Genomic DNA, 20975 nt, shown 5'->3' with positions numbered 1-20975 from the left:
CAGCATTCTACAAACATAGGAATTAAGTTACAGTCGGAACAGAGGAGGAGGCCTGTGCCCTATTACCCGTCTTAGCTTCTCGAAAGCTGTCATACAAGCACATCCCTCCCAAGAGATCGAGGGTTTGGTCCCCAGAGAAACTTACCCTAAAAAAGAGACCTATTGACAGGAATCATTGACAATTCTTCAACAAGGGAGAAGGAGAGGAGGGGAGGAGCAGGGGCAGAGGGAGGGAGGAGGAGAAGTTTAACTGCTGCTGCATGCACAGAGGCTCCAATCAGTGATTTACCCTCAGATATGAGTAAACTTTTCAGTAAAACCTCGATAACAAAGGAAAACAAATAGAAAAAGGGGGGAGAAAACAGATAAGGCATACAAAGGAACACTATCTCAGAAAAAATATAAGTAATAGTTTCAGAAAGATGCTATAAAGAAGAGAATGCTCTTTAGAGAAAGAAAAGTTAATCATGGGCGGCTGTGGGGGTGGGAAGAAAAGTTAATCAGAAAACACAGGGAAACCCTTGGAAATTAAAAATTAAGTTATATTATCTGAAAGTAAAATTTTGATTTAAATTTAGAAGATATAAATGAAGTTTCCCAGAAAGTAAAAGCCAAAAAGGAAAAGAAAATGTAAAAAAGAGAGTCAGTTCAGGTGATCTGTCAGGAAGACTCCTAGAAAAAGGGAACAAAGCAAATGGCCTGGGCTGTAAGAGGGCCCACTGAGGACCCAGACAATGAGTTCACACACACCCTCTGCAAGGCACATTCGAATGTAATTTCAGAGAATTGGAGAAAATAAAAGAGGAAAAGGACTATAAAGAGGAAATAAGGTCACACAAAGGATCAGGAGTCAGAACAGCAGTTCAATTTCTCAACACTGGAGCAAAGCCTTTCAATTTTTGAGAGTAAACAATTGGCAAACTATGATTCTAAATCTGAACAAATTATAAAGTGAATGTGATATAAGACTGAAAACTGTTTAAGAAGTAAAAGGGCTCAAATTTATTTCCCTACGTCTTTTCTCAGAAAGCTACAAGAGGATGTACTCCACTGAATGAACAAACCCAGAGCTGAGAGGATGGCATCCAACATGGAAAACAAGTAAAAGGAATTCCTAGGCTAATGATGAAGAGAAGACCCAGGAGGACATCTGTGAGGCAGGAAGCTTAAATGATAGATTCCCTATGATGTGTTTGACTCTATTGAAAAGAATTTTATAGTTCCATGAAAGAACACGGGAAGAAGTAATGAATTTTACATCGAAAATTAAATTCAAGAGGGGAAGGGAATATGATTAACAAATCCAAGAGAAATTTAAAAGCCACAGAAGAGTGTAATGTAGTATATTACTTGGGTCAGCTGAAATTATAATTTACCTGATAATTAAAAATGTAAACACTAAGTATTAATTGAATAAAATATTATATATAACTCTACTAAGAGTATGTAACAGAGGAAAGGAATGTGAGTAGAGGCTGGGGTGGTAGGAGTCCTAAATCCTCAACATGCATTTTACAAGGTAGTATCTAAAATTGTTTCATCAAAAACAAAAAGGATAAGCAGACAATTTAAACACATGGAAGTAAATATCAGCAGAGCAGCTTCATGGGGAAAGTTTCTGGGAGGTAGTGTTTTGAGGTGAGTTAGATAAAGAGATGACCACCATTTTCCCATAATTCTTTAGAGTCCTATTTGACATTTGAAATTATGTACCTGAATTGCTTTACTAAAAATAAAAATTGGAAGAAAAAAAGAAAATAATCAAGACTTCCTTAAGCTCGTCCACCCAGTAGTGACAGCAAGTCTTGTTTACAGACCACTGGGACCTCACTCTGCCCACTCTGCCTACACTTATACTTGGGAGGGTTCTTTAATGCTCAAATTCTAGGGAAACCTTTTTGTCTCCCATGAAGGCAAATAACAAAAGAACGCCTGTTTTTACTCTTCCTGAAAGTCTAAGTAATCATGAAATTAACTTTTAAAAATCAAACTTACAGGTAAAGTTAAAAGTAGTAAAACTCATAACTCTTGCTCATATCAAATTACTTATACCTGTTTTTCAGCTAATGGTTTATCTAATTAACAATGCCAGAGTTAATTTCCTTTCATCTTAGTTTATTTTTTTAATCAGAAAAATTTTGGTAATTTGTAAGTGTTTTCTGAATCTAAAAACCCCACACTCTGCACTCCACTAAGGAGGTGAGGGCGGGGCTAAGATCTGCCACTCACAAAATGGAGGGGAAAGGGTGCAGTTTCTCCTTAGCCTACCTTGAGAGGCCCCTTTTTGCAAATGAAATAATCAGAGGGTGCACCTTTCATGTAATCCACAAAAGATGCAGTATATCCTAGCTGCAGCTCTGATTAGCTGTCTTTCTCAGAAATGCTCTATTTTAATCTTTCGATTAGTTTGCACTGACAAAACTATAAGACCAGAAGTACAGTCCAATCCACACCATCACGATATACATTTACAGACTGATGTCACATACGTCTGCTTACTTACCAGGAATGTGTTTCCACAGTGCCCACACACGACCCTTGTACCTTCTGGCTGGATTGGCAATGCAGGTTGAGCTGGTTGTTCTTCAGAAATAAGCATTACTGGGCCAAGGTTAATTATGCGTCTACTGTGGAAAGAGAAAGGAAACAATTTCATTTTGGAATTGGGCAAAACCTGAGGGCAAAACCTGCGATGTATGTCAAAAATACAGAATACAACACTGAAAATAAGTTATACTTGTTTTATGAATCAAGTGTCTGGCTTTGGAGCCAAAATCACAGAAAGTAGCAATAGTCTGTATTTTAAAAGCAAAAATAATGAGTCATTGTAAATTTTGGATGGAAACCACATATTATATAGTATTGGTCCTAATCAATGACCTTGGGAAGCACTTAAATGCCATTTGCAAGTTCTTATAAGATCAAATCGAAAAATCGTTCTTCTCATTCCCTATCTAGAAAGACAACTTGAGTTTCGTAGTTTGAGAATACTAAAAACATTAAAATATTCCACCTCAACAAACGTGTGTGCCCAGAAGGTATCAAAGTGCTGAGTCACAACCACAGTTCCCCAAGGGGGCTGGAATTCCTTGATGTCTATGTAGTCTGAGTTGGACAGGAAGGAAAATGGGGGAGCTCCTTTCCTTTCAGAAAGGATTGCAAACAAGTCATGTACTGGTTAAAAAGCCAATAATCACAGCAAAACACAGGTAAGGACTTGATGTCCTATCTGAGTACATCCCTGGGGGCATCTGCACTGGCCAGTAGCTCCAGAAGCTACTGCAGAGATTTTGCTCAGCAGAGACCATGCGGTGCACAGTGAGATGCGCAGAGATGACTTAAAACCTCTACGTTAAGGTGAACTGCGTCACAAGTAAAGTGATTTGTTATTTTTAAATAACTTCAATGAGACACTGACCAACTACATAGCATGAAGAACTTATATAACATCAAGAAAACTTCCACCGCTCTTTCAAGAAGAATATTATATCTTAAAAATACCCGTGACCAGTAATTTAAAACTAAGCATATCATTCCTTTCACAAAGAAAAGTAATCTAGGTCCTGTAATTACTATGACGACAAAGACTCTGTTTAGCACAAAGCCTGGCACATCATAAGCCTTTAATAAACACTTGTTGAATAAACAAATGAATGAACGAATCTTTATCTCTTACCAGTTGGGTCTCGGACATCCTATTCGCCGAGATGTGTCCTTACAAATGAGGAGACAATTACAAGGGCATCTAACATATTTCTTCCCTGTTGGGGGATTTTTGATTGGCTAGATAGATAAGGGAAGAAAATGCAAACATAGCGAATTAACCAAAGTACATATTGCCAAAGCTTATTTGTATATAAAACAGGAATGATTGTTTAAAAACTAAGGCTAGTGCTACCAAAGTACCGTTTAAGGAAAGGGCATCATAAGTGCTTTTAGATAGCTCAAATGTTGGCAAGAACTCAATGAAGTTGTGGGCGCTGTAGAGTTTTAATTATGAAGGGTAGTTTGTACAGGCCTTGTAATGTGGGAGGAATGTTTAGTGCACACCAAGAGTTGTTTCCCTTTAAAGTTCACAAGACAAGGTCATCTCCTTCAGTCTGGCCAGGTACAAACATTCACAGAGCATTCTTGCACCTGTCTGAGAAGGCCAGGCTCAGTAAGAATAGTGGGCGAGGAGGAGTATACCACAAATTTGAACTTTTCCTAACCTTTACTCAGTAGAAGAAATGATTAATTGTATGACATCTTTAAACTTAAAAAAAAAACAAAAACTTAAGATAGCTCCTGATGCTAGCATGTTTTCTTTAATTTTACAATCAATTTAAAAGTAAAACTAAATAGCACCAAAGAGGGCACTTTTTTCAATAATAGGACTTAGGCTTCTTAAAGTAAATAACCTATGATGCACTGAGCAGAACAGAACGTCACTCTTGTGGTATGCCTGCCAAAAATGTGTAGCCTGAATCTAATCATAAGGGAACATCAGATACACCCAAATGGAGGAACATTCCACAAAATATCTTGCCTGTACTCTTCACAAAATGTCAAGGCAATCAAAGACAGAGACACACCAAATTTCATATAAAGAGAGATTAAAGAGACACAATAACCAAATGCAACGTGTAATTCTAGACTGACTCCTAGACCAGATTTTATTTTTAATGGAACAACCGGAGAAACATGAATTAGGTAAAAAAATTAGAGAACAGTATTTTAACAATGTTGATTTCCCGCATTTTGTACTTGTACTGTAATTGCATAAGTAAGTGTCGTTTTTCTTTTCTTTCTTTCTTTTTTTTTTTTTAAGAAATTCACACTAAAATGTTTAGTGGTAGAAGAGCACCATGTCTATAATTACCTTAAAAGGTCCCGAAAAAAAAGAACTTATTTATTTAGAGAAAGAAAGCTAATGTGACAAAATGTTAACATTTGGGGACTGTGCATGAAAAGCCTATGAGAATTCTCTGTACTACGTACTATTATTTTTGTAAGTCTGCAACTTTTTTTTAAAGATTTTAAAAAATTTAAGTAAATACCCTTGGCAGAAATATACAAAAGTTAGCAATAAGCCACCGATAACTTACTAAACTCTATTATAGAGAAAAGCTGAATATCTAAACTGCACAAACATCCAGAATGCTTTGCTCTATTATCTAAAGTATCACAAAAACCAGAATTTGGCTTAATTTTTGTATCCCCAAATTCTCCCATTAAGTAAATGTGTGCTTGCAAATGACAAGGTTTGTTTTTATATTTTATTCTTACCTCACTGCTAGACTCTAGCTCCTCATTTGTAAAACAAGGCGAATGAATGAACTACAAGATTTCAAGCACTGGCCCCGAGTCAGCCCCAGAGACAGGCCATGCCTCGTCATGCCTGGTCCTCAGTGAAATGGGGGCGGGGACGTTGTCCTGATGCGCACAGTTTCACATTATTACTTGGCAAAATAAACTCGTTATGTGGCAGGCACTGTGCTGGGCACTTTACCCGTCCCCAAAAACAACCCCAGGAAGTAGGTACTGTTAGCATTTTAGCACTTGACATGAGGAAACCACAGTTTAGAGACGTGCCCAAGGACATACAGCTGGTAAGTAGCAGAGCTAGGTAGGACTTCAACTCCACTCTGTCAGCCTCCAAATCTCAGACTCATTATCAGTTCTGTAGCCAAGTAACTCCACTCTTCCTCCAGGACTTCTCAAATTTTGCATTAACTTGTCCTGGAAATCGCTTCTCCTTTAGCCCTAAATTCTGTATTCTCTAAATCTTGCTAAAATGTATCCATATTTACACACACACACACACTCACACACACCTTACTTCCCTTTCCAGTTCTATTTGGTTGGTTCAAAAGTAATTGAGGTTTAAAAGCTTAAAAAATTGCAAACACCGCAATTACTTTTGCACCAACCTAAAATGTACTGAAATAAAAAGGACTTACTAGCCTTGGATTTGTTTTGTGTTGTTTTGTTATCTGGTTGCTTTAGTCTCTCTCCACAGGAATGTCAGGCTCCTCTCAGAGGTGACCAGGAAAATGGATACACTGATTCCCAGTGTGACTGACATGAGAATGCATCACAGTAAGAGCAAGTGAGGGGCATAAGGAAACTGTTCTGTAGGACCCTAGTCCATTACAGCCATATAGTACTTGCTTGTTAAATTATTTTAATCTCCACAGCAAACCTGTGATAAATTGCTGACAAAGACAGAATCCATCTCTGAATATAAATCTACTGCATCTCTCAAAACAAAAGCAAAACAGTAGAAAAATAGAATAAAGATCACTAATATCAAATCCAAGAAAACCATAAGTCACTGCTATTTTTTAAAGTACTACTCATGTCTAGCATCTCTTATTAGCTTGCTAGCTCCAAAAAGAACCCTAAGGAAGTTAATGCTAATTGAATATACTAGTAAGTGTTCACCAAAAAAAAAAAAAAAAAAAAAAGCTGGTTTTATAGGTATCACCTATCTAAACAATAAAGTTCTCCAAATGATGTCCTTTATAGAAAAATAAATTTACAAGGAAATATATTGCTTCGTGAGTAAGGTTTTATTTTATGACTTTTATATAAAACATATAAAGCCCAGTATCTTACAGACACAATAATCACTTACCTTTTTTAGACTTTTCTAAAGAATAATAAAATATAAATAACTAAAAATAACATTTAATTGCAGGTTTTGAGAGAGATTGCCATTTAAAAAAATAAAGCCTAACCATGAAAGTAGAAATATATTTATTCTAAGCAGTATACATACCCATTACCAGTTTATTACTTGAAACTGTTTTAATGTTACTTAAAAGTTAGTTGATCTTCCCAAAGTTCACTTAAAAAATGTGCCCTTCAAATTTTTTGAACATTTCACTAAAGCAACATCAAGCAAATGAAATAAAATACCAAGCTACTTGTAAACAATATAGCACAGATGTCAATAAGAAACGTATGATCACAAAAGCCCAGAAAAACCATAGTGACATCCTATAGACATAAAAAAAAGTTTAAATAATCTTCACATTAAGTACAAAGTCCACTTTTGTAGTGAACCTCAGTATATTTTCATTTCAGTGAGAACTATAATGGATTTCATTGTGATGTTGATAGACAATGGAAATAATTATAAATAACTGTCGTTCAGTCTTGTTTTAGAAAGTAAAGAGCCAAATGGCATTAAATTTAAATTTGTCATGAAATTTTCACAGTGAAGTTAGCTATAAACTCCCGGAGGCTACCTCGTGTATTAAAAGAGAAATAGCCATAGTGAAGAAAGAAAGGATGAAAAAATGTGCCGTATCAGTGTCTGGCCACATCTACGTTTAAGTTACATTACTGGAGTACTTCCTTTAGGGAGAAGATGTCAGACAACAATAGATGCTTTTATTAATGGAAATCTCCACTTACCGTAGCTTCATTGCAAACTGTGCACTTAACCACATGCTGGTGAAGCTTGCCATCCAAATTGATTAGAGACTGGCACACGCGGCAGTTTATTACTGGAATACCACTGGCGTCTGGACTGGCAATGGCTGTGTATGGAGGTGGGAGTTCCGCTGCAAAGGCATTAGTCACTGAATCAGAGTGTCACAAACATGATGGCTGGTTTGAGCACATAAGTAACAGAAGTAAATAAGAAACTATCAAAATTTTCCCATTCTTTTAGTTATGTTTTTAAAGCTAGCCAACTTAACCTACTTTCAGAACAGAAATGCACATGGGACTATCGTGTGAAGTAGACTAATTCCTAAGTGTGATAAAGTCCAAATCATGTTTGCCACGGTGAACCCCAATGACCCAGTTCCCTTTAATAACCTATACCCAAAATTGCCACTCCATTCCTGTGTGTAAATTCATAGAACTTGTAACAAGAAAGTGATGATTGATGTCTACAATAAAAATCTCACACTAAGGATCTGACTACAAAGAAAGAGAAATAGTCAATGAAAGCAAAATTTTTAAATAGCATATGTACATACGCATAAATTGTATACTATGTTTCCCCAAAAATAAGACCTAGCTGGATAATCAGCTCTAAAGCGTCTTTTGTAGCAAATGTTAATATAAGACCTGGTGTCGGTCAAGCACAGATAAAAATGAATCTAGGAAAACTAAACTCATCAGTATGGAACAAAGCTGACTATAATGGAACCACGCTAATTTCAGACACAAAACAAAAACAAATTTAACAATTTTTATTCTCAAATTCTTACTTAAATTAAAAATCTAAGAATTTTACTAAAATATGGGTAAAAAAAATATGTCTGGGATCCAGTTTACGTTCTCCAAAAACAAACATTAGGAAATAGACGAAACTTTCAAGAGTAGCAAAATGTTGATAATTGACGGTTATAATTACTTAGAAGGTCACTTTGTTCTTCATACTCTTGTGTTTGAAGATTCCCAGAATATAGAGATATACACACCTACCGGTTTCGAAAGTGCTAAGGCTGACTAATTAGGTAAAGGGCCCAGTTTCAGAATCGTGTTTATCTACCTGAAATATATGCTTTTTGTGTAAGCCTGAGGAGAAGAATCTAGATACACTACTCCATAACGGGATTCTGGGCGATTGCCTAGGCCTTTTCCATAGCTACTCAGGCATAAGGAGATGAGGAGGCCTTTGATTCTAAGGTGTTGTCCTAGGACATCTAGAAAGGACTAAACCTTAACACATGATTGGAGCCCACAAAGGAGAACTGGTATTCAAGGGGCTTCTGTGACACTGAAAAAGACTCATAGTACAATAGCTAATCATGAAAAGAGCTATTTTTGAAATATAGATTTTCTATCCACTGGATTGGATTCTGAACTATAATATTTCAAAATGAGTTAGAGCATAGCTCATTTTGTTATGTTTAAAATCCACGTTTACCACCTGGTCTCATCATGGTTTATCACGTAGACTGCTTCAGTCTTGCAAAGGACTAGCAACAAGTGCTATTCATTCAAATGATCCATAACAAGCTGAATTTGTGCAGCAGCGAGGCTCTGAGAGGCCACTCTGAGTGACAACACACACAGTTCTGGGAGGCTTCCACCAGAGCACTGCCAAACACTGAACTTGAAAAGCAGCTACAGATGTCTTAAATTATAAAAGTAGCTTTAAATCCTTAAAAGAGTTTGAGGTTGAGCCAAAGAGATCTGTAATGTATTAATCAAGAAGGCAAAAGCAGGTTAGAGTAGCAATGAGTCAACAGTAGACTTGAGCCCTTGCAAATTGCAGGTAAGCTGAAAATCAGGACAGGCTGCCTGCTTTGTAATGATTAGGAGCACAGCGTTACTGACCAAAGGAGTTTCCTCTCTTGCTTTTTCCTTGAATTGTAAAGTAATGTGAAATAGTTTTCCTATAATTCCAGGTCTGTATCTTACACAGTGTGGTAGAAATGTAAAGACAAGAGGATTTCACAAAGCAAACAAGTGAATTAGTGTTGAGGGAAGGAGGCCGCGTGTTGCAACTACACAAAAGGACTGTGAAACCCAGGCAAAAAGCTTTGCTCAAAGAGGTTTCCATGGTTGATCCTAAGAAGCCACTGAAGTGCTTCAGAGCCAGCAAAACCCTGAGAATTTATCCTGAGATCTGCATTACATAATTTTTGATCTGCCTAAAAGGAACAGCCTTCAGTAACAGAAATGTAACCAAATCTACTCTCGGGGAGCGGAGGGAGGACCAGAAATCTAAAATGGGGGATATGATGAATAACTATGTTGTACACCTGAAACTAGTGTAATGCTGCATGCTAGCTATATTTTAATAAGACTCTAAAACAATGAAATGGGGAGATTATAAATCCTATGTTGCCAGAGTCATACCTGGCTTGCTCAGGACAAATTCACCACTCTTGCCACAGGATCTGGTCTGTGACAAATGCTCACCAAACACTTACGGAATGGAAGGGTGAACGAGTGAGTAAATGAATGCGTGACTCACTGAAGTCTATCAGACACATCTGTTTCTTTTGGGAAAATGACACCACATGACTGCCACTGTCCTCACGGAGGAGCTCGGGTCCAAGCTTGGGAGTGCAGTGTGACTGACACGGAGGCTCTTTCCTGCAGACGACCCTCCCCAGATCCTGCACTGAGCGAGGTGAGGCAGCAGGGGACACTGGCCTGGCCCAGCAGAAGAGTGGAATCAACCTAAGAAATCAATATTGACAGATGTGGCCGCTTAATGGCTCCACTGAACAAAGCTTTCAGGCCTTTCATTGAAATTTTCTGCCCATTACTTCAGCCCTAAGCTGATTTAGATATTTCTGTGATTTTTACCCAAGAAGTCCTTACAACTCCATCTCGTCTTGTAAGGGACTTGGAATTCCAGATATTTATTCCACAGTTAGTAGCCTACAGTAATTAGCAACTTAGAGTGTTCATTTTGTCTCTTTTCACGTTACAACAGCAGATCACCACTATTGTGCCTATTTTACATTTCTGCCCTGCAGAAAAAGTCCAGTCATCTCAGAACTGGGGAGAATTAGATATTAAGAGTCACAAAAATTCATTTTGAAAGTTTTGTTATTTAAACCAATAGTTGTTTTCTTTATGGGGTTGGCACAAACAAAAAAATTTTTTCTCCATGTGAGCAGTATTGGTTAGAGCATCAGTCCTCAATCCTGAAAAAAATCCCTCAAATTTTCAGAATTGTACAATGTTAGAAATTCAAACAATCTTTGGAATTAAACAGTTTAATTTCTCTATCTTTCAAAACTGAAGTCCAGAGATTCTAACTTTTGAGTAGACTTCTCCAGCCACCTCTGCAAAGCTAAGAGCAGAGCCTCTCGGAGGCGTCTGCACGAGAGGAGCACCTCGTCTGTCTTATCGCAAAAATTTAGTGCAGGGACAAGATGGAAGGACTAGTGAGGGTTCTGCAGAAACACTTGGGGAAGAGTCAGATCTGAGTTAAAGAGGAGGAGGAGGGGGAGGACAGGGAAGAGTCAGGGAAGATAAAAAATAGAACAGAGTATGAAAATACAATCAGTTTGATAATAAAAACTTCATAGAAAAACCGAGACTTGTAAAAGAGACAAGATGAAAGAATATGGATCTCAAGGTGTCCATAACCGTCTTCCTAAAACACTCTGAAAGAATCATTATTATTCTGTAAACCCACAAGTCATCAAATTACACTTTCTATCACAAACATCAACTGGATTTATCTATTTTATGGCAAACAGCCTCTCCATCCTGCTAATTCATCTTGTTGTATTAATCCAAACTTCATATTTTACCAGATATAGCCTCCAGCATTTGAAAGGCTGAAATTGTTTTCCTGGGTATCAGACTTTTTTTTATCTCAGCTATTCCTTTATAAGTCTCTTCCATGGCTATATTTTCCATTGTAATTCACTTATTTCCACTAATACACTGTTTAGCCCTTCAGGCCCTTGACAAAGGACGATGTATCAAAACTGAAAAATGACATCAGATTAAAATGCGAAGACTACTTTAGGACATTGTGATTATAGGTTGAGCAAGAAAAGCACAAAGGACCAGCCTGTGAGGAAGGCCCTGGCTTTCTCCTCCTGAGGGTCTGGGTGGACAGTAAGGGCTGGGAACAGTGAGCGTGGCTGTGGGGCAGGGACTTCTAGTGTGAAACCTCCACACTGCAGTTCAACACACACCGAGAAAGACAAGACTACCTTGAGTTCCTCCCCTGTCTAAAACCAAAGTTCTCCTGGAACCGTGACACCTCAGAAGAAGCCTGAGGCGGAAGCCTGATGGGAAGTTAAATGTACTACTTACGAGGTGACCGACTGTCAGCTCCAACACCACCCTTCCATGCTGTCTTGTGGGGCTGGTGGTCTGCACGCCACATCCTGGCTTTGCTAGCTGGCTCCAGGCTATGTTCCGCTAAGAGGAGGTGATGAAGGGGGCCAGCAAGGTTGGAGAAGGAAGAAGGGACTTGCGGCCCTTTCCCCAGGTGTGCAAAGTCCTTCTCCAGAGCTGAGACGTCAGCACCAGCTGGCTGGTGCCTCTCAGACGTCATATCTCAGTTCCACAGGGCCCTGCCTCTAAATTACCAAACTTCAATAACTGCAATCTCTTCCCTTGTTCTCCCCGCGCCGGGGTGGCAACTGCTTCCTGGATCTGGTCCCACATGACAGCTTAGGGTAATATTTTCACCTTTTAGTTACCTGATTAACAACTTTATACCTAATTAACAATTATTTCTATTTGATTTTATTGTGTGGTTTCTACCTTCAGGCCCTAACTGATTCAAAAACTTGTACCAGGAGTAAGACCCTCAGAAATGGGACTAGAGGAGCAGGTTTGGTCAACCCCTGGGTTGAACGCAGTGCTGAGCTCCTTCCCCGGTGGGACGTGGTGTGGTAGTGACGGGATGCGGTGGCCTCCTAACAAATCACTGTCCCTGGAGGTGACTGTCATGTTTGCGGCCCCTCACTTGACCATGATGGCAGCAATAATTACTGTACGGACTGTGATGTGGGCAGATTCTCATGGATGCACCGGGGCCCTTACAGAGAGAAAATTAGAAGGTCTCAGATGAAGTCACAGTCACAGAACCAGAGAACTTCAGTCACAGCCCTGAAAGTGTCATTTATTTCTAATTGTCACAGAGCTTATCTTGCTGGAAATAAAACACAAAACGTAATTGTGTAGATTGCAAAATTATAATATCAGGTAAATACACACTCCTGCCATGTCTCTCATGTACAAGGTTGGAAGCTGACTGCAAAGGAGTGGGAATCTGAGGCTTGGAATGGGGCCACCTGGTTGAAGCCAAACAGAGCTGAGAATCTTAACTAGAGTCACTTGTGAGTGGAACGCAGCTTGTGTCCTCTGGTGTCTGAGGGGACAAATCTTGCCTCACTCGAAAACTGTGTAATAACCTCACCTGAGGCAGCTGTCTTGCAAGAAGACAGCCATTCTCCGTAAAGCCCAATGTCTTGTCAAGACCCATAACTAGGACCGGATCTCCACATGCCACAGGAGGACAAGTACAAGTGTGACTCAAGAAGCAGCAGCCGATACAAGAGAATTGCAACGTTTTGATACGATACATTGTCAGATTCCTGGAGAATCTGTGTGGGAGCAGATCCTCAGGGCTGCATCAAAGAGGATGAAATGTCACACCGAGCGGAGCCAAGTTCATGATATGGGGCACTTGCCAGATGGTCTGCATTCGATGTTTGTTCTGAAGCTGGAAGGAGCTCGATCAGCCTACTTGTTGGCTGATGACACCGGCCTTACACTTAATGAGGCTGAGATGTCAGAGTGTCCCTAGCATGATGCAGAAGCAGCCATCAAAGGCTTAGGGAGTTAGAAATGCTGGAGTGAGTTCATCCTGTGAACCCTGCATAGCACGCCCCCCTTCCATCCCAAGAGGACCCAGTGGAGACTCCTTTCACCGGGCATGGACACACATGACAGGGGAGTGCATGCGCCTGCGGTGTGGCTGTCCTCTGCGGCCAGGCACTGCAGGATGGGACACCTCCTCTGTGACGTGCTGCCTGACTTCAGTGGGCATATTGGGACACCAGGGGAACAGAAGCTGCATGGCAGCACTGAAAAGCCAAAGACAAGATGGATCCATTGATTATAATGGGAAAGAGTCGGTATTAGAGAACTGTGACCCACAAGGACCTTTGGCTAACTGAAAAGAGCCTAGGATAGAAACGGATGGGTAATCTACAAAAACGTTACTTTCTTCTAGTACAAGAGAAAAATCTAGGTCTTATAACCAGAAACCTGACTTGAGTAGTCACAGTGGAAAGTCACAAATTTCCATCCGATGCCTAATAAGAGCAAGTTCACACACCCAGGGCACCTTCACGGAAGGGCTGGTTCACGCCCTTGAGGAACATCCAGCAGCACTGCTAAGGATTTACTGTCAATCTCCAAGCTTTCCCCAAAAAGACCCGAGTCCATTTACCAGGTGACTGCACTGGGGAAAAGAAAACATCTACATCTTTCAGGGATTAATAGGAACTGGCTCTGAAATGGTGTTAATTCAGGACTCAAAAATCCACTGTGGCCCACCAGTCAGTGGAAGACAGGGGTTATGGCTATCATCACAGAGGAAGGCTTCCCCAGGTCCCTACCCCAGGTCCAACTCAGGATGGGCCAAGGAGATCTGAGGACCCACTCAGAAGGTATCGTTTCAGTTTCCGAAGACATTCCCGGCACCCTCTAACTTCCTCTACACCACTCCCCCTAAATCACCAGGCTCTAACCTCATCCTTGTTTCAAAACAGCATGTTTTACACTTGCTGTCCAGGTGCCTGGTGCACTCCTCCCCTCAGTCTTCCAACAGCCGATTCTGATTCATTTTTCAGATCGCTAAGCAACTGTCATCTCTGAGTTACCTTTCCTGAACACACCATCTGAAACACTCCCCTGCAGCCAGTTACTCTGTCCTCACGCCCCGCTTATTTTCTTCACTCTGAAATTATGCAGCTCTCACCAGAATGTAAGCTCCCCAACATCTGGAACAGTATATAATAGGCACTCAAATATTTGAAAGGATGAAACTGAATGAAACATTTCCTGATTAACGTTTTAAAGATGCGGGGTAGAGCCAGGAAAAAATGTGGGTATTATGAAGGAATTGTGGAGCCTGACACCTGCCAAATAATGGAACAGGGTTGTCATAGGAGATGGGCTTGCCACAACACTGGAGAACTGGAAGCATATGTACCCCACCAAACGGGGCTCTATGTTCCGTTCATGAGGGTGTGGCCTCAGTGACACTGATTTTGATTCTCAAGAGCCACTTTGAGAAAATTTCTGTAAATGGAGCATTAGCTGTAGCATAAAATCAAGCTCCCACAGACCCTACAGCTCAGTAGGCCAGCAGCTGCACAGACCCCAGTTTGCTTCCAGGGTGCTTTGCGGGCATCTCCTTCTGCTCATCGTGACAACCTGCCTTCCACGGGCTGCAGAACCTTTGGCAAACAAAGTGAGAACTTCAGTCACACAGGGGGTTGTGTGTGTGGTGTGCACCATCTCTTCCTGACAACCCACAGCAAACCCCAACCTTAAACGCTGCACGGCTACAAGGAGGTTCAGAGATTCGAGAGTGCCCAAATATAGCCACAGACTCTAGCTCAGTGCAATGGACTGAGTGTCTGTGTCAAAATTCCTATGTGCAGCTGCTGACCCCCAATGTGACAGTTTAGGAGGTGGGGCTTCTGGGAGGTGATTAGGCCATGAGGGCAGAGGCCTCGTGAATGAGATTAGTGCTCCTATGAAAGGGAGGAACCCAGAGAGTTCCCTGACCACTTTGAAGCATGTGAGGATGCAAGGGGACCAGCAGTCTGCAATCCAGAGGCGCGAGCTCACCATACACCAAACTGCTGGCACCTTGATCTTGGACTTCCCGGCCTCCAGACTGTGAGAAATAAACGTGTGTCATTTAAGTTGCCCAGTCTACAGTACTCTGTCACAGCAGGCAGAATTAAGCCACTTGGCAAAACTCTAGTCTAGTGCAGCTCATAGTTCTAAGTGAAATTAGACTTTGTCCCATTTTAAACCAAGGTATCATTTCTAACTTTAGATTTCTTCAGGTAGAGGACCTAAGAGGATGGCTAAAATTATACCTTATTTATTGTACAATTTCTAAGAAGTACAAGAGTACATATTAAACAACTTATCTCTCAAACCAGGAGTCAACTTATTTTCTATTTTCACTGAAAACATTTCCTGAAGCAATTTCAAATTTATACATTTTTTAAAAAACAAATCAAAGGGAGAAAGGAAATGACAATGCCTTGTAAAACACAATTATGTTTCATAGGAAATCGAAGTGTGTTTCAGAATAAAGGAATATTAGCTTCTCCGCTGAAGTTGTTTTAAGGTAATTTTACAATTAAAATAAATATATGTCAGAATATTACATTCAAATGAAATAAATTGTTCAATTCTTTAAAAAGCACTTAAATATAAACATATAAATAATTCTAAGGTCACTAATGACCCCCAAGACACTAAGTTCAAAAGATATTTTTCACTCCTGATCTATCTGCTCTTTCTTACAGCTTTTGACGTTCGGCTATTCCTTTCCTGAAGTTTCCTTCCCCTTCATTCTGTGATGTTACATCTCATGGCTGTCCTCATACCTCTGAGAAGCTATTTTTCAGTCTTTTGTAGTCTCATCTTCCTCTAACTAGTCACTGAATGTGGGAGTTTCTCAAAGCTTTGTCCCAGGCTCTGTCGTCTTCTTACTGTATTCTTTCTCCCTAAGCGGTGTCATACAAATCTTCCCAAACTTTTTCAATGTTAGCACACAGAGAAAATGATAGTATTTGTATCGCTACTGAGTTGGAGTCAAATGGCCTGTATGCTTCCACTGCTCCAAGGACTAAGGATAATCAGTAACGTAACACACGTACGTTGTGTTTGCACGTCCGTGGTCACGGGTGGCGCCTTGGGAAGCTGTGAATCAACACCCATGTATTCATATACTGCTATATGCAAATACAGTTTTATATTTTCAGCCCAAGCTCCATTTCTCAGCCGTACACCTGCAGATCCAATTGCCTATATGACATCTCTTCTTGGATATTTGAAAGCATCTTAAATGTATCATCATGTCTAAATTAAGCTCATGAGCTGTGTTCCTCAACAGTTGGTCCTCTTCTGGCATTCAGGCAATCACACCATCAGCTGTGGAAGCCAGAATTCTAGGAAAGATCCTTGCCACCCGCCTCTCACTCCCCCGTCCCATCTACCATCACGCCCTGTTCAAGTTACTTCCTGAACATCAGGCCATCTCTGCACCTCTACCAGCACCTGAGCTTAAGCCATCATCATGGTTTATCAGAGTTGCTTGAATCATTCCCTTAGCCATTCAAGTCATCTGCTCTCGTTCACTCTTGCCTCCTAAATTTAAATCTCTAATCTATAAATAGAGTGATATTAAAAAAATAACAATAAAAATCTAACCAAAACATCCCCTTGCTTAAGGCAAAGTCCCTCAGAGTGGCCAACAGTTTGCTGCACAGACAGATGAATAGGTACTGCTCTGGTCATCAGCTGCTGCAGAAGAACTCACCCAAAACTTAGTGCCTAGGACAACAACCCAATATTACTCTTATGTTCTGTGGATTGTTCGCCTCACCTAGAACCTATCACGTGGGGGCAGTAAGAATATGGCTTGGGGTCATCGGAAGGCTCAACTGGACTGGGCATCCAAGATGGCTTCCTCACACTCACGTCTGAAGGCTGGTCAGGCACCCATCTCCACGTCCCCTCTCCATGTGGCTAGTCAGGGTTCTTCAAAGCAAGGCAGTCTCAGGGTACACAAATCCTCACATGACAACTTACTTTCCTTGTAACAAGTAGGCTTTATAAGAGACAGAAGCAGCAGGTGCAAGACCTCTGTCACCACTTTTGTGACCAAGTCCCCAAAGTCATGCAGCTGTGCTACCTTAGTCTAAAGGTCAAAGCTGAATCGCAGGGTCACTCAGATTCAATGGGATGCTCTATCCAAGAGCCCCAATAACCAGGAGGTCCTCAGGAGAGGAGGAGGGTCTGTGGAGAATGTCACCACACTCACCTCTCCAGTCCCTTTCTGCAGCCATTTCCCCACTGCGGTCCCGCGTTAGCCGCGCTGGCCATCCTTCAGGTTGTTAGCCTGTTAAAGGATTTTTCTCCCAATCCCCTCTTTGCCAAGTGTCAGGCCTCATCAAGTGTAAGAATAGCTGTTCCTGGCTTCCCAAATCAGAGCAGGTCTTTTTACTACACACCCTCTCCCACAGCACTGAGTCAATCGCTCACACTCTCTTCCTCCCCAGCATACCTGCATTTGTTTGAACGATTATACAATTTATGTGTCAACGTCCCACACTTTTGCTGTATCCTACCAATACAATTAACAGATTTATAAAGAAATCAATTAAATATAACCAAATTGTGTAGATTTTATGGTATTTCTTCCAATCTCCTTTCAAGTAAGACTAAAACTGTCTGAGTTTACTTTCTATGCCCTAGCAAAGCTTACAAGTGTACCAAGTGGGGCACCATCCTCACCAGAGCAGTGATGCCCTCCATGTAGGAATCCAGCACTGACAGTGAGGACCACTGGCAGCATTCCACTTAGAAACCCAGCTGGATTGTTACACAGACCACACTTGATTTGCACTGTGCTACAACCAGGTGCAAAATAGTGATTGTTCCCCACTACATCATCAATAATCTACAAATAAATACTCTACCAACTTTCTTCATACAATGGAAAATTTCATCTTGGAGTAGGAGCTAACATTCCTGTTCTTAGAAGGTGACACAGATAGCAAAAGGTTAGATTGGAGAAAATATTTGCTAGTTATGGCTGTTAAGTACTTAAGAAAAAGAGTCTGGGTAATTATAAACGGTACCATAAACCAATATTCATTATCAAAAAGTACCTTCTATTTTTGGTCTTTTGAATTCTTAGCCTCAACTCTAATTGTTGTCAACTACTGAAAAACCCATGGTCTGGTGACAGTGTTTCTTACAGCTTGATTTAATTCAGGCATGTGTTTACTCATTTTTCTCTTCCCAGTACAACATGGGCTCCAAAGGGCATGGGTTTGGTTAGTCCTGTCCACCTAGATCATCCTCTGGCACATTGTGCTGCCCGGGGAATTTCTAAGTGAGTGGCAAGTGGTGTTCTAGAATCAGAACGTGTGTATTCCTCGTAATATTTATGAAGATACTTATTTTTTATTTATTAAGAAAAGGTATTCTGTCAAAATGCAAAAAAAAAAAAAAAAAAAAAAAAGCATTTACTTCTCATTTAAGCTTCTAACTTCCTAGGCATCATGCCATATAAAATTAATGCTTGTAATTATCTAACCTGTCTAATGTCTTTGGTTATTAAAAGTTTTCTGAAATGAAACTTCTTTGTGTCCGTGGCTAAACTGAAACTTGTACCTTACTGTGTAGCAATATTACCAGATTAAACAAATATATGACAGATGATGAAGTCTACAGGCAGATCTGTGCATATGACCATTTAGTGGAATAATTTAGCCACTATTTAATTTAAAGAAACAGAAACATAGGTGCAATATAGAGGGCATGAAAATCTATTATAAGAAAATTGCTTAAATCCAAACTCTGCCTCTTAATAAACTGTGAAATATTATGTCTTAAAAGGGTGAATTGATAAAGTTGAGGCATTCACTGATAAGTATTTAATCCTCGTCTATACCATACATTTTATATAACAGTAAAATATTAACATCAAATTTGCCCACCAAAGGAAATTCTCCACCTGGTATCCTCTGATGCCAGTTTAATGCTGACCAAAAACGCAACTTGTGTGTTTTCCGTGGGTGAATCTGTTCCATTTCGCACCTCATTTCTCACTCATTGATCACACTGAATTATTCACTGGTAAACATCTTTTTCCTTTGTCTTGCATCTTGTTAAATGTGGGTTAAGGTCTCAACTGTTGCTTCTCAAGTTATAATGTTCTTAATGACAAATATTAAGTACTAGACAAGTTCAACGTGCTCCACAGCTGCTCCAATTTCTAAACCTTGAACTTAGAAAAAGTTGTGTACATGTATCATGACCTGCCCATATTGTCAAAAGCATTAACCTGGCTTCCTTGGGTTTTTAAACTTTTCTCACCTTCAGCTAAAAATAGAAGAATGCACTTAAGCTACATTTGCAAGTGCCATATTTGACCGATCTTTTCAGTACTCTTAAGTGGTTTTTTAAAGTCTTGCCTTCAGTTTTCTATAACTTCTGACCCCACCTTATTTCTACTACAGGAATCCACTAAAAGGCTTACAACAAAGATCTTTTTAATAAATTTAATAGTTTGTTAAATAGATCCCCCGTTCTTTCTCCAGATTCCATTGCTAACGAATCTTTTTGGAGTCCGTCTTGAGAAGAAAATATAGAAATATATGCAGTATTCACTTTGGCTAGTTTCTAGAAGTTAATTTCAACCTCACCTATATATGCATCAAAAATATCCCTTCTGATTTCTCATCATTCACATCCAAAGCTAACACATACTGCTTACAAGCAGGAGAAATAAGGAAGGGCAGGAATTTCAGACATGTTAGGAATACTGATTAACTCTATTCCTTCTGGTAAAGCAATTTCCAGATTGAACAGAGCACTGGTGGGTGAACAGTAGGAGATGCATATTATCCAAGCTAAACCTTTTCAAGGACAGACGCCAAGGTGAGCAGGACTCCGGGTCTCAGCAACCTGACAGGATCTGCGAATGATCGTGAGAGATGGGCACCACCTCCCAGCTACACATGGGTCTGCCGTAAAACAGCGAAGCCCGGCTTGTGTGACTGCAGTCATGTTCTGCGGTCCCGGGTGAGAACCGGTGAAACACGCGCACATGCACCACACCCCACAAAGCCCTGCAGCGAAGCTCCCAGCAGGCAGGCTCCGAAGGTGCCGGCATCCCCGTCCCCCAGCCGAGCGAGCTCCGGTCCGCCTGGAACGGAGCTCCCCTGGCCCTGCCATTCTAGGAGTCTCATGACTGGAAAGGTCTGCGTCGGCCTTACCTCCAGGGCTGCTCTCCGGCAGGTACGGTGGGGCGGTGGGAGTGACGTTTCCCGAGTGCGGCGCTGACAGCAGCGGCGAGCGCTCGTCCACCCCGTCAGCAGCCATGACTGCGGCAGCGGACAACCGGGCGGGGCGAGCGGGGCTGCGGCTCCGGAGCGGGCGCCGGAGGCCCGGAGGTGTCCGTCACCAGGCCGGGGGCTGGGAGGGGAGGGCCGGGAGGAAGAAAGAGGGGGACAGGGGCGGAGACAGGGGAGGGGGCGGGCACAGCGGTGGGGCGGGGACAGCGGGGGAGGGGCGGGGACTGGGGAGGAGGGGCGGGGACTGGGGAGGGGGCGGGCACAGCGGTGGGGCGGGGACAGCGGGGGAGGGGCGGGGACTGGGGAGGAGGGGCGGGGACTGGGGAGGAGCCTGCGAGGTGACCGGCAGGGCAGGGTCCGCAGGAGGCGGGGGCTACAGCTGTTTCTCGGCCGAGCTCTCCGTCTCCAGAACAGGGG

At 41.3% G+C, this 20975-nt stretch overlaps 1 protein-coding gene across 3 annotated transcripts in view; it reads right to left on the bottom strand.

The window, feature by feature from the left end:
• PIP4P2 (phosphatidylinositol-4,5-bisphosphate 4-phosphatase 2) overlaps positions 1 to 20710 on the bottom strand; it is a 41573-nt gene extending 20863 nt beyond the window's left edge. For 2 of the 3 annotated variants that reach the window (XR_016021658.1, XM_019726235.3), the window contains exons 1-4: positions 20481 to 20706; positions 7405 to 7553; positions 3677 to 3783; positions 2504 to 2627 (exon numbers count right to left, since the gene is read on the bottom strand). Coding sequence is in view for 2 of the 3 variants with exons in the window: in XM_019726235.3 (XP_019581794.1) it covers positions 2504 to 2627; positions 3677 to 3783; positions 7405 to 7553; positions 20481 to 20586 (486 nt within the window). In the remaining variant the exon portion in view is untranslated. Of the gene's footprint in view, positions 1 to 2503; positions 2628 to 3676; positions 3784 to 7404; positions 7554 to 20480 lie in introns of all 3 variants that reach the window. The other variant, XM_088799327.1, reaches the window with a different exon arrangement.
• Positions 20711 to 20975: the final 265 nt, after the last annotated feature.

The sequence above is a fragment of the Rhinolophus sinicus genome, chromosome 7, assembly GCF_057876585.1.
Source record: "Rhinolophus sinicus isolate RSI-liver-muscle chromosome 7, RSI-T2T, whole genome shotgun sequence".
Taxonomy (NCBI): Eukaryota; Metazoa; Chordata; class Mammalia; order Chiroptera; family Rhinolophidae; genus Rhinolophus; species Rhinolophus sinicus.
Note: the sequence above shows the minus strand (reverse complement) of the source record. Positions and strands in the feature narration are given on the sequence as shown.